We start from the raw sequence: 14,672 nt of genomic DNA on the forward strand, positions 1-14,672 counted from the left end.
TGAGTCCAGCAGAATATATAATATGGACATGATGTAACATTAATATACATGTGGTCATATTATATATTAGTCCAGCAGAATATATAATATGGACATGATGTAACATTAATATACATGTGGTTATATTATATATTAGTACAGCAGCCAAAGGGACTTTTTTTTATTGGTCCAAAATATTGTCTATTTACATACATTCATGAAACCATCTGCTGACCAACTGACCAGACATGTTTTATAGGGGGTTATAACACTTCAAAACAAAACAAACACATTATCCATAATTCACTAAAATAATCACCATTAAGCCTCTTCAAACAGAGAGAGAGCGAGAGAGCGAGAGAGAGAGAGAGAGAGAGAGAGAGAGAGAGAGAGAGAGAGAGAGAGAGAGAGAGAGAGAGAGAGCAAGCCTCCAGAACAGCAGGGGGCAGCATAACGGCAGTGCGTTCTACTCTACGGCACGCGCATGTGCAGGAGGAGGAGTCCACCACGCACTTCCTTGGTAAACACATGGAGAATCGTCGTTTCTGATTCTGATCAGATCAGTGAGTTTGTATTATAAATACTTATAGTTTTACATTCTTACTGATATATTGTCATTCATACTGATATTATTATTATTGTCATAATGTATTGTTTAGACTGTTGTTGACTTAATGTACAAAGTCATTAATACTAGTTTAACGTCATTATCCTAGGTTACAGTTACACAGTGTTATTATATATTATATAGTTATTATCCTAGGTTACAGTTACACAGTGAGTCCATGTTGTAGCAGTGTGTGTGTGTGTGTGTGTGTGTGTGTGTGTATTCGTTTTCAACTTGTTTAGAAACGTTGATCTAAGGCTGGATCGCACGCTGTGTCTCTGCTACAACATGGACTCGCTACAGCGTGCGATCCAGCCTTAGATCAACGTTTCTAAACAAGTTGAAAACGAATACACACACACACACACACACACACACACACACACACACACACACACACACACACACACGTGAAGCATTAACTCATCAATAGGACTGTCACCATTACAAATTTAAGTTGACGATTATTTGTCACTCAAATAATTGCGATTAAGGATTTAATTGTGTGTTTGGGCCGTTGAACACATTGGAACATATGAAGACTTTTAGGCTTTGTAATAAAAAAAAATGCACAGGGCAGATATGACAAATAACTTAACCCTCGTAAGCAAAGCAAAGCAAAGTTTGTTGTTTACCAAGGGTGTTGGACTAAGTTAACACTTATTTACAGCCAGGCCCTGCATGGAAGCCTTGCTCAAGGGCTATTCAGCGGTGATTCATGATTGATGTGATGAATTGGGGAATCGAACTAGGGACCTTCCGGTATCAAGGCCGCCCCTCTAACCACTAGGCCACCGCTGACCCTCGTAGGGTCTTCGTGTTTTAGTCACACCCAGGGCCTTCGGGTCACTTTGACCCGAAGGCCCTGGGTGAAAATTTTCATTTTCATGAAAATGAAAATTTTCATTTTCATATCACATGTTTAGTACAGTAAATAAGGCAAATAGAAGAAGTTTCATAGAGAACAAAAAATGTTAACATACGTTTAATTCATGTTGAAAATGTTAAACCGGGTCAAAAGGACCCGAGGACCCTACGAGGGTTAAATATACAATGAAATGATTTACATATTTAATAGTTTTATACAAAAAAGCAAAAAAAATAAGAAGCTGAAATAGCAGATCTACAAGCTTACATCTGTAAGCTTGTAGATCTGCTATTTCAGCTTTTTTTAATATTTGAAAATGAACATTTTTCAACATGGAAACGATTATCACTCTCTCTGAGAAGTAGCTCTCTCTCTCTCTCTCTCTCTCTCTCTCTCTCTCTCTCTTAGCCATAGAATGTCTGTGATCATCTTACATACATTTCATGTATTCCAAATCCACAGCCATAGATCGGTCCCATCCTCATAGGCTCCTACGGTTAGCGGAGGGATCTGCGCGGCATTAAAGTGCTTTAAACTGCGTGTGTAACTCACCCAATAATGAACTCCTAAGACTTGGAGTCAGATATTATCCTCTATAGTTTCATATCCATTTGAATGTTCTGCCAGAAAACGTGTGTTTAGTCAAATATCTCCACGTTTCCACGAGCTGCACACGGACGACTTAGTGTCCGGGCGAAGGGCCCGGAATGAGTGAAGGACCGAATGTATCTAAACTTCCTTTGGGAAGCACAAATGTTTGGGGCACACTGTTGGCAGGTGGTGTGATTGATTCATTGCCCCGCACCAATCACAACGCACCTGTCCATAGACCATATTCACACGGCGACCATGTTGCTGTTAAAGGGGGAGACCACTCATTTTCAACATTGAACTATGTCTTTAATGCACCTTAGAGCTGTTGTGTGGAAATAAGAAAAAAGTCCCCCCCCCCCGTTCTGTGTTGCCTAGAAAAGGATAATTGATTGAGGTCATGTGATCAGTGACATACGCAGGGTGTACTTTTGGCTCCGCCCCCCTCAGCCAAAAGTACACCCTGCGTATGTCACTGATCAAAATGAGTGGTCTTCCCCTTTAAGTCAATGAAGTGCCACCCCGGTTGCCACGGCAACGGGGTGGCACTTTCAATGTTAAATTCCAAAATGGCCGCCGTGTGAATAGGGCATAGCAGTGGCGGCCATTTTCTGGTTCCACTCCAAAATACTCAATGCATTTTTCCCATTGACATTTCCAAAAATATTTATATAAATTAATTTAAGCCTAGAATCAAGCCATCCAGGGTCCTGGTGAATCATGACCATACAACTTTTGATTCTGTGAGAAAAAAAAAAAGTGAAAACGGCAAAACAAAGGGTATTTATTAAATATATTATATCATATAATTAAATATAAAATAAAATAAATCACAGAAACATTTTTTTTATGGTCATGATTCACCAGGATTCTAGGCTTAAATGAATTGATATAAATATTTTTGGAAATGTCAATGGGAAAAATGCATTGAGTATTTTGAAGTGGAACCAGAAAATGGCCGCCACTGCTATGCCCTATAGAGAGTATTCCACCGGGACACGTCCCCCCCCCCCCCCCCTCCTCATCTAGACTGAGTGGCAGAGCGTTGAGCAGCATGGAGCGGGTGGAGTTTGGAAGCGCTCGTTGTAAATCACTCAACAGTCCTACGTACCACCTGTTTCTAAATGTCACATGATGCAGGAGGCAGCGGGACGTTGGGTTATTGAGAACGAGCGCTTCCAAACTCCCAACACAAAAATACATAAATCACCTGCACAGAATGTAGTGACAGAAAGTAACTCATAACTGTGTCTCTACGGTGGATTTTTATAATAATTTGTAGATAGAAAAAGAGGACAATTTAAGCTTTCCGTACAGCTGACATGTTTAACGTTGTTTAATAGTAGTAGTAGTTTATTTTGGTCAATTTAAAAGCATATCAATACAACGCCTTCATTAGTTGTCATAGTAACATAAACCAAAAAGGTGTAGGCTGAAGCCTTAGCTTATTATGCCGACCCTTTTTATCTTTGTATAGCTATCAAGAACTTATTAAAAAAATACAATACAATCACATAGGACTTTCCTGTGTGGGTGTATGGGGCTGTGTGGGTGTATGGGGCTGTGTGGGTGTATGGGGCTGTGTGGGTGTATGGGGCTGTGTGGGTGTATGGGGCTGTGTGGGTGTATGGGGCTGTGTGGGTGTATGGGGCTGTGTGGGTGTATGGGGCTGTGTGGGTGTATGGGGCTGTGTGGGTGTATGGGGCGGTGTGGGTGTATGGGGCTGTGTGGATGTATGGGGCTGTGTGGGTGTATGGGGCTGTGTGGGTGTATGGGGCTGTCAAGACCAGAAAGTTGTTGTTTTTTTTGGCCACCCGGTAGGCGTTCCCCCATAACCTCCGGGTACGATGATGTCACGCTCATAGCCTCTGTTGTACGTTTGTGCTTCCCAAACACAGAGCGTTTCCAAAGGGACTTTTCATGTGTTCCGTCCAGCAGTCACTTCAGCTCCGGCCTCGTGGCTGACAAGAGAACGACGTCCGCGTGAATCTCGTGGGAAAAGTGGAGATATTTTTGCTAAACGCACGTTTTTGGTCGATCCATGTTCTCTGGGAGAAGTGGTGTTAGTGTTCCGTGTAGAAATATTGTTAGTGGGAATGAAAACATAGTCGCACCACCGGAAGTGAAAGGCTGAGGGCAGACCAAAACCCCGGTTTCCTTGTGCACGGGTGCTACGTCGACTTCCTCCCAGAGCCAAGTGAGATAGTAAAAAACAGCAGAGGGCGCTGTTTTTCCTTTTCATTTGGCGATGGGTTCCCAGATTGGGCGAGTACAGACGCAACACGGAGCGATTTAATGCCGCGCAGATCACTCCGCTAACCGTAAGCGCGTGGGACCGATCTATGGCTGTGTATTTTGGAACACATGACATGTATGTGAGATCATCATCAGACATTCTAGGGCTACCTCTGGGCTATGTATCGGACCGTCCGGGGGGAGGACCCCGAGGAGTTCCAGGAGGAGGAGGAGGAGGAGGAGGAGGTCCCCTACAATAAATGAGTGAATGTAAAATGAGTTAATAAAGCATCAAAACCTGTTTATTATGAAAGTAAAGACCTGGATCCTTCTCCAGCAGGTCCAGTGACATCATGACGAGGTGGGCCAGAGCCAATAACGTCCACAAACATAAAGCAGCAGAAGCCACTCCGTGGAGCCAGCTGAAAGGAGGGGGAGGTGTGACAGCAGAGGATCACTACATGGTCACATGATCATGTGATCACTACATGGTCACATGATCACAAACACCACTACATGGTCACATGATCACAAACACCACTACATGGTCACATGATGATCACAAACACATGTTTGCATAGGCTAACCTTCAGAATGGTTTCTTTTAGATTCTGTATAAATTCATCTGTTGGGAAAATTTCCAAACATATAAAAAACTAACTGGAACTATAGCAGATCTACAAGCTCACAACACATCAGCTCACAACGCGATCCGATGCTTTGTGAGCTTCAAGATCAGACTTTTTCGGTATTTCATTTAATTTTCTTTCATATACATATAATTTGTTTATTAAATGCTGTGTATGGCCTTATTTTGATTATTGGTCAGTCATGTATTTGCATATTATAATTATGGAGCAGGAGGAGGAGGAGGAGGAGGAACAGGAGCAGGAGGCAACAGCAGCAGCAGTAGCAGTGGATCTGGAGCAGGAAGAAGACCACAGTCCAGTCCGTCTGGAAGAGCAGCAGCAGGTTCTTACAGAGGAGCAGCGGCCCAGAGGAGAGACGGCAGAGGTAGAGACTTACTTTTACTTAAACTGTGGCCTAGGAGTGGGAGTGAACCTTGTATGTTCCTGACCAATCAGAGTGCAGAGAGTGTCTAAATGGGTTAAACTGTGGCCTAGGAGTGGGAGTGAACCTTGTATGCATCGTTCATAGGTTGGCGAAGCGCACCGAGTGCCACACTACGAGCTTGTAGATCTGCTATTTTTGAAAAATCGTGAAAATGTGTGAAAATATATTTATTATTTTAAAGCGAACATTTTTAACTCAAATCTTTGCTTCATGGGGGGGTCCCTGGAACAACATATTTTGAGATGGGGGTCCCACGGCCAAATACATGTACATTTTGGGGGTCCTTGACATGAAAAAGATTGAGCACCACTGATATAGAAACATTACGTTTTTCAGAAAACTGTTTGTAGAATGGACTTCAGGTCTTAACGTGTTAAATGTTGTATATTCTTTTGAACAGCCCCGGGTGGAGCAGACCCTTTGAGACGAACACACACAACAACAACAGGAGGCTCAGGTCTGTTCAGGAAGAAGAAGGAGTATCATGACAACACCGACGTCAACGGGTTCCTGGAGTACCTGCAGGAGACGGGACAGGCTCTACCGCGAGGAGGAGGAGGAGGAGGAGGACAGGAGGAGGACAGAGGACTGAGGGAGGAGGTGGAGACGGCCTTGTGGAAGGACAGACGGAGGGAGGACAGGAGGATAAAGAGACAGGACAACAAGAAGAGCAGCATGGTGAGAGAGAGAGAGAGAGATCAGGAGAAACATGGTTTATTACGTCACAGTGGAGTTATTCACAATAACTACACTGTGTAGTTATTGTTTGCTGTACATATACTTATATATATACACAGCAAACACGTACGTGTACAGAAAAGTGTCTTGTCCTTGTACCTCGTTTCTTTTTCTCTCCATTGTGACTTTAATTTGTGTATTTGTTTGGTTAAAGGGTAGGCGTAATAAGCTACGGCTTCAGCCTATAAATTTTTGTTCAGAAATGTGGTTCTTTTCTTTATAAATTAGTTTTTTTTTTGTATTACCTATGAAATATTAACTATGTTACCACAAAATGTACTGAAATAAACTCAACTCAACTAAACACAAGCTCTTAAAGGGGTAGTTCACCCCCAAAATAACTTTTTTTCTATTGATTACTGACCATCTGGAGCCTTGAATTCATAGATATTTTTTTGTTTTTGTCACATTCCTAAGCCAATAATTTGATTATAATAAATGTGTCCCCATTGATTCCGGTAGGAGACACAAATGCATTTGTGTCTCCTACCGGAATCAATGGGGCTAAATTTATTATAATCAAATAATAAAGGAAGGAATGCGACAAAAACAAAAAAATATCCATGAATTCAAGGCTCCATGGGGTGAGTAATCGATAGAAAAAAAGTTATTTGGGGGGTGAACTACCCCTTTAATATGATAATTTCCATTGATTAAACATTTCATATTAAATATTTACGCTCGCCAAAAAATCCCCCGATCTGACGTGCGTGTGTGTAATACTGTTGTATTCATGTTTTTCCCCTCCTCTTTTGTCTCATTCTGTCCATCCTGTCCTCTAGCTGTGTTTTAACTGCAGGAGGCCGGGTCACGGGGTGTCAGAGTGTCCTGAGGCCCGTAGGGACCAGGAGATGGGGACGGGTATCTGCTACCGCTGTGGCTCCACGGAGCACGACCTGCAGACATGCAGAGCTAAAGTAGACCCTGCTCTCGGTGAGGAAACGCAAAAGCCTGACATTTCTGTTACCAATGTGTTGGTAGATGTTATTACTGTACCCATTGAGACCTGAAGCCGATTCTACATGTCTCCTAAATCTCAGCAGTATTCTGAAAAACCTATGTTTCTATATCAGTGGTGCTCAATATTTTTCACGTCAAGGACCCCCAAAATTATATGTATTTGGCCGCGAACCCCCATCAAAATATTTTGTTCCAGGGACCCCCAGAAGCAAAGATTTGAGTTAGAAATGTTCACTTTAAAAATATATATATTCAAAGATTTGCACACATTTTCACGATTTTTCAAAAATAGCAGATCTACAAGCTCGTAGCGCGGCACTCGGTGCCGCGCTATGAGCTTGTATATCTGCTATTTTTGAATAGCCCAAAGTGTAAAATAATGCTTTTTAGCTCAAATCTAAAAATGACACAGTTCCAGGTCTTAATGGGTTAAGTTTGGCCAAAGATGACTCGGCTTGAAAGTCACGTGTACCGTTTACTCTGTTTATATTAAAGGGGAGATTATTACGTGCATTTGTTTACTCTGTTTATATTAAAGGGGAGATTATTACGTGCATTAGTTTACTCTGTTTATATTAAAGGGGAGATTATTACGTGCATTAGTTTACTCTGTTTGTATTAAAGGGGAGATTATTACGTGCATTAGTTTACTCTGTTTATATTAAAGGGGAGATTATCACGTGCATTAGTTTACTCTGTTTATATTAAAGGGGAGATTATCACGTGCATTAGTTTACTCTGTTTATATTAAAGGGGAGATTATTACGTGCATTAGTTTACTCTGTTTGTATTAAAGGGGAGATTATTACGTGCATTAGTTTACTCTGTTTGTATTAAAGGGGAGATTATTACGTGCATCGTTGGATGTGGGGAACGTGTCTCGAACCCCCAGGCTGTGAGTCCCAAAGTGTCCCCGACCTTTGAACTCACACTTAACCCCTTAACTGCTCCACTCTGAGCTCACATCAGGACCAGATGAAACTGAGGGTCCCTCTCTCTCTCTCTCTCTCTGATGTATTTTAACATGTATGTCAGTGTTGATTTTGACAGTAAACTTTGATTTAGTTTTAGTCATAGTCTTTTGAATTTTTTAGTCTAGTTTCAGTGGACTAAATATCATAAGATTATAGTCGACTAAATCTACAGTTGATTTAGTCGACTAAAATGTGTTTTGGCGGTGCCTTGATGGCGTCGTAATGGATGATTTTACACTTGGTTGCATGCTGAAAATAGCCGATCTACAAGCTCTCGTGTTGCGCTGTGACGTGTTGTGAGCTTGTAGATCTGCCTTTTTCAGAGCACAACACCCGAGCGCAACCAAACATAAAATGACTTGTCTTTTAGTTCTACTGGATCTCTTCTCCACTAGTCTTAGTTCTACTGGATCTCTTCTCCACTAGTCTTAGTTCTACTGGATCTCTTCTCCACTAGTCTTAGTTCTACTGGATCTCTTCTCCTCTAGTCTTAGTTCTACTGGATCTCTTCTCCACTAGTCTTAGTTCTACTGGATCTCTTCTCCTCTAGTCTTAGTTCTACTGGATCTCTTCTCCTCTAGTCTTAGTTCTACTGGATCTCTTCTCCACTTGTCTTAGTTCTACTGGATCTCTTCTCCACTAGTCTTAGTTCTACTGGATCTCTTCTCCTCTAGTCTTAGTTCTACTGGATCTCTTCTCCACTAGTCTTAGTTCTACTGGATCTCTTCTCCTCTAGTCTTAGTTCTACTGGATCTCTTCTCCACTAGTCTTAGTTCTACTGGATCTCTTCTCCTCTAGTCTTAGTTCTACTGGATCTCTTCTCCTCTAGTCTTAGTTCTACTGGATCTCTTCTCCACTAGTCTTAGTTCTACTGGATCTCTTCTCCACTAGTCTTAGTTCTACTGGATCTCTTCTCCACTAGTCTTAGTTCTACTGGATCTCTTCTCCACTAGTCTTAGTTCTACTGGATCTCTTCTCCACTAGTCTTAGTTCTACTGGATCTCTTCTCCTCTAGTCTTAGTTCTACTGGATCTCTTCTCCACTAGTCTTAGTTCTACTGGATCTCTTCTCCTCTAGTCTTAGTTCTACTGGATCTCTTCTCCACTAGTCTTAGTTCTACTGGATCTCTTCTCCACTAGTCTTAGTTCTACTGGATCTCTTCTCCTCTAGTCTTAGTTCTACTGGATCTCTTCTCCACTAGTCTTAGTTCTACTGGATCTCTTCTCTACTAGTCTTCGTTCTACTGGATCTCTTCTCCAATAGTCTTAGTTCTACTGGATCTCTTCTCCACTAGTCTTAGTTCTACTGGATCTCTTCTCCACTAGTCTTAGTTCTACTGGATCTCTTCTCCACTAGATCCCTCACTAACATTTTAGTCTAGTTTTTATTTGTTGACAAAATTGTCAATATATTTAGTCTTAGTTTTAGTCGTCGTAGCTTAGTTTTTATTTTATTTATTTTATTTAGTTTTCGCCAATGTATTGTGTCTATGTATTGTAACATGTATGTTAAGGTCATGGTCATGTGTCTATGTATTGTAACATGTATGTTAAGGTCATGGTCATGTGTCTATGTATTGTAACATGTATGTTAAGGTCATGGTCATGTGTCTATGTATTGTAACATGTATGTTAAGGTCATGGTCATGTGTTTCAGGTGACTACCCCTACGCAAAGTGTTTCATCTGTGGTCAGAACGGTCACCTGTCATCGTCCTGTCCAGATAACCCCAAAGGCCTCTATGCAGCAGGTATTAGAACCAACACACTTCATGTCAACTGTTTGACATCGTTCGGCGTTATTAGTTAACGGTCGTTTTGCACACGTGTTCTGAATCATTACATACGGTCTCTGTCGGGTGGAAACCTCATATGTCCAAAACATTTGCTTTTCAGGATTACAATTCAAAAGCAACAAAAGTAGCAGATCTTCAAGCTCGAAACGCGACGCGAAGCGCCGCGTTTCGAGCTTGTAGATCTGCTGCTTTTGATGCTTTTGTGTGACGCTGTAGTGTGATCAATAGGGCGTTAAATTACAAAGAAATAAGGGGGGGAAAAGTTGGAGATAAGAGTTTTCTGCCCGACAGCAATGATGTAAGTTAAAAGTGTACGATGTTTGTTTAGTGATATCTCTTTCATTCTAGATTTGTTTCCGTTGGCTGTTCAAAACACAGCAGATATGCAAGCTCACAGCGCGGCACTTCGTGCTACGCTTGCGAGCTTGTACATCTGCTATGTTTTGATTATTATTATTGGAACTACTGATTTAGAAGGCATTTGTGGAATTGGCCTCGGGTCTTAACGGGTTAACTGACACGGTTGATTTTGACAGCAAATTTTGATTCAGTTTTAGTCGTAGTCTTTTGAATTAAATTCTGTTTAGTTTTAGTCGGCTAAATATCGTAAGGTTTTAGTCGACTAAAATGTATTTTTTTGACGGGGCGTGATGGCATCGAAATGATCTTCACTTATAGCTGCAGGCCGAAAATAGCCGATCTACAAGCTCACAACGCGGCGCGTTGTGAGCTTGTAGATCTGCTGTTTTCGGTCTGTGACACGCACGCGCACCTGTGATGACTAGTCTTACTTCTACTGGATCTCTTCTCCTCTCGTCCCTCACTAACATCTAGTGTCTAGTTTTTATTTGGCGACGAAATTGTCAATTGTCTTAGTTTTAGTCGTCATAGCTTAGTTTTTATTTCGTTTTCCTGGGTGAATAAAGGTAAATCAACAGACATCTTTCTTCATAGTTTTTAGTCGACTGAATCAACACTGATAACATGTTTCTCTGCAGGAGGTAGCTGTCGGGTGTGTGGTTCGGTCGAACACTTCCAGAAGGACTGTCCAGAGCACCAAGCTTCATGTGAGTCTTAGAGACCCTCTGCTCTCCTTTCAATACATCTGCACACTTCTACTGTAGCAGTCCTAGGCATTAAAGGGATGGTTCACCCCCAAAATGACATTTTCCCTACTATGGATTAGTCACTCCATGGAGACTTGAATTCATGTTTTTTTTTAAAGTTTTTGTCTCATTCCTAAGACAATAATCTGATGACCGGCAGCGGTTCCGGTAGGAGACACTAAGAGGCTCCTTTGTGCCTCCTCCATAGCCAACTCTGTGTTGATGTGGTGTGTCTGTAGCTAACTCTGTGTTTGTTCGTAGCTAACTGTTTGTTCGTAGCTAACTCTGTGTTTGTTCATAGCTAACTCTGTGACGGTGGGATGGCTGTCCAACAACATGAGCGCTGACCACGAGGACGTCCAGGACCAACCGGAGAAGAAAGAAAAGCCAAAACAAACCAAGGTGGTGAAGTTTTGACGTTTCTCAACGTCAGAGTGTACGCGGCTCTCAGCCGATTCCACAAAATGCCTTCTAAATCCCAACAGTTTTCTAAATACTGATGTTGCTGTAATATCAGTGGTTCTCAAACTTTTTCATAATTGTCAAGGACCACCCAAAATGATATGGATTTGGCCGCGGACCCCTCCATAGACCCCTCCAGAAGCAAAGATTTGAGTTAAAAATGTTCGCTTTAAAATAATATATATTTTCACTGATTTGCACACATTTTCACAATTTTTCAAAAATAGCAGATCTACAAGCTTGTAGATCTGCTATTTTTGAATAGCCAAAGTGTAAAATAATGTTTTTTTTTGGCTCAAATCTAGAAATGACACAGATGTGTTCCTGGTCTCAGAGTTAAATGAACACAGTGTAGATTGGGGGCTCCGTGGCCTAGTAATGCATTAGCACAGTAGTTCTCAAACCTTTTCGTGTCAAGGACCCCCACATTGATACATATTTGGCCGCTGTTCAGACCCCCCATCTAAAAATGATTTGTACCAGGGACCCCCAGAAGATAAAGATTTTTGTGTAAAAGACATCTAAATGATTTTTAGATTTTCAATGTTTTTTCAAATATTTCTGAATAGCCAACATATAAATGGATAAGGTGGTTAAGATTATTGTGATGCTGTGTTAACTACTTTTGCTGGGGTCCCCCAAGGACCCCTGGGGGTTCTTTATGAACTGATCATCATAATGAATGGCCTGCTGTAAGCAGTGGATGGGACAGGGATATGAACATTACACCCCCCCCATTATTGCGGCAAAAATAATTGCGATTAACGACATGATCGCGATAATCCAACTATGCTTCAAAATCTAAATGCCACTTTTGTTGTAACCACGTGTGAACCCCCAGCATCCTTATTCTGGGCTTGTAGATCGGCTATTTTTTGAAAGTCGTACTGAATTGCCTCTGTTTTGCCGCTCGACGAAAAGCCAATTCATCCTAGTGCAGGGGTCTTCAACAGGGGGTCCTCAGAGCTACTATAGGGGGTCCGCCAAATCTTTGTGTGGTATGATTTTTTTTTTTTTACATTAACCGCTTGAAACCCAGAGAACTTTAGCCAAAAATAGCCGATCTACAAGCTCACAACGCCTCGCACTGCGAGCTTGTAGATCGGCTATTTTTTGGCAAAGAGCTTTAGTGTAGAGGGGGCAAAAAAAAAGAGCAGACCATGTAAAACAAAAGTTTAATCTGAAACGCAATTTCATACAATATAGAGGGGGTCCCTGTTTCATCTCTCTCAGCTAGGGGGTCCTTGGCCTGAAATGTTGAAGACCCCTGTCCTAGTGTATGACGGTTGTCGTCCCATCCCTAATTGATGGTCCTACTCGATGTCCTGTTGTAACTCTGCTCTGAGTGTGGGATTGAAAGACCACTTTGTGAGCATAGTTCATACTGTATAATGTCAACACTTTGATATAACGTTTGAGTAAAACATTCAATAAATGATTTGTTTGTCTACAGTATGTTTTCTTTTTCCATTGGATTCCTTCATTCAAAAGTAGGGCAAGTGATTTTATTTGGTTAAAATAAGTGTTAAACAGCTGCATATTGCGATAGTAATCATTACTTTAGTGTTTGTTCAGTAACAGGAATCAGGTCGGGATACAAATTTTGTCCAATCAGAATAGAGAACTCAGTCAGGATACAGATTAAACAAGTGACATGGGACGTGACGACACAAATAAATGAGCAGACACACGCTTTTTGTATAGGATTGGTCGTCTAGTCAGTAAGAACACTCTGAAGATTCTTGCAGGGGCCCTCATACAAGGTTATTACGATGATGCATGCTCCTCATGGTATCACAACACCTCCAAGGCCTTAAAAACAAGGCTCCAAACATCCCAAAACAAACTAGTAAGGCTACTTCTTGGCCTCAATCACAAAACACATCACGTTGTTTGCCTTTATATGTCTGGGACCCCAATTCATATTGTAAAATCAATGTTAATTTAACTCTGAGTGTACAAATGGAACCAAATGTACCCGTCAGGGTCCATTTGTACACTCTCAGAGTTACAGACCCATAAGGGTCCATTCGGTTCCATTTGTACTCTCTCAGAGCTACAGACCCATAAGGGTCCATTTGGTTCCATTTGTACACTCTCAGAGCTACAGACCCATAAGGATCCATTTGGTTCCTATCCATCATTTAGCTGGGGACCCCCTGGAACCCCCTCGAGGACCCCTGGGGGTCCCCGGACCCCACTTTGAGAACCAATGACTTAGCCTACCATAACAGCTTTATATCGTACGTGTTGTTTGCCTCAAAATGTATCTGATTCACAAAAAAAAGGTGGATATACGCTGATTTTGACAGCACTATCATCAGTCTATGTTGGATTAATGTGTATTTTCAGACATTTAATCACTTGAACTATACTTAGTCGGCTCTTTTTTCCCCCTCTACACCAGGGGTGATGCAACTTTGATGATACAGAGGGACACTATATATTTACACACTCACTCCAGAGGGACACTATATATTTACACACTCACTCCAGAGGGACACTATATATTTACACACTCACTCCAGAGGGACACTATATATTTACACACTCACTCCAGAGGGACACTATATATTTACACACTCACTCCAGAGGGACACTATATATTTACACACTCACTCCAGAGGGACACTATATATTTACACACTCACTCCAGAGGGACACATTGCATATACTGTCGGGCAGACACCTCTTATCTCCACATTTTAACCTTTTTCGCATTTAATACCGCATTCCGTCATTCTATGTCACACAAAAGTAGCAAAAATAGCCGATCTACAAGCTTTTGAGCTTGTAGATCGGCTATTTTTACTATTTTTAAATTGTAATCCTGAAAAGTAACATTTGTATTTTATTTCAAATGCATTTAGTTATACTTCTGTTAACTTTATGAACTTAGATACAAATACATTGGACGTAAAAGAGACAAGTATTCATTTTAATACTAGTCATAGAGAAGTCTGACGTAATTTATGCATCCTACCTGGGTCGCAGTTCTCTAAATACTGATGTTGCTGTAATATCAGTGGTTCTCAAACTTTTTCATAATTGTCAAGGACCACCCAAAATGATATGGATTTGGCCGCGGACCCCTCCATAGACCCCTTCAGAAGCAAAGATTTGAGTTAAAAATGTTCGCTTTAAAATAATATGTATTTTCACTGATTTGCACACATTTTCACAATTTTTCAAAAATAGCAGATCTACAAGCTTGTAGATCTGCTATTTTTGTGTAAAAAAGTGTAAAATAATGTGTTTTTTTTGCTCAAATCTAGAAATGACAG

The 14,672-nt window shown here is 41.2% G+C and overlaps 1 protein-coding gene across 3 annotated transcripts; it reads left to right on the plus strand.

Moving 5' to 3' along the window:
• The first annotated feature begins 509 nt into the window (after nt 1-509).
• Nucleotides 510-12,431, plus strand: LOC308077750 (zinc finger CCHC domain-containing protein 9-like). Of its 3 annotated transcripts, none has more exons than XM_080418646.1 (8): nt 510-542; nt 4,621-4,718; nt 5,139-5,294; nt 5,755-6,032; nt 6,875-7,025; nt 9,683-9,775; nt 10,819-10,887; nt 11,228-12,431. In XM_080418646.1, the coding sequence occupies exons 2-8, from the start codon at nt 4,634-4,636 to the stop codon at nt 11,341-11,343; spliced, it is 948 nt and encodes a 315-aa protein (XP_080274772.1). In that variant the 5' UTR covers nt 510-542; nt 4,621-4,633; the 3' UTR covers nt 11,344-12,431. The 3 variants fall into 3 exon arrangements, with proteins under 3 accessions (XP_080274772.1, XP_080274774.1, XP_080274773.1); XM_080418648.1 differs by having other exon boundaries at nt 5,142-5,294; XM_080418647.1 differs by having other exon boundaries at nt 524-542; nt 4,618-4,718.
• Nucleotides 12,432-14,672: the final 2,241 nt, after the last annotated feature.

This window comes from Gymnoscopelus braueri (assembly GCF_963280865.1).
Source record: "Gymnoscopelus braueri genome assembly, chromosome: 22".
Taxonomy (NCBI): Eukaryota; Metazoa; Chordata; class Actinopteri; order Myctophiformes; family Myctophidae; genus Gymnoscopelus; species Gymnoscopelus braueri.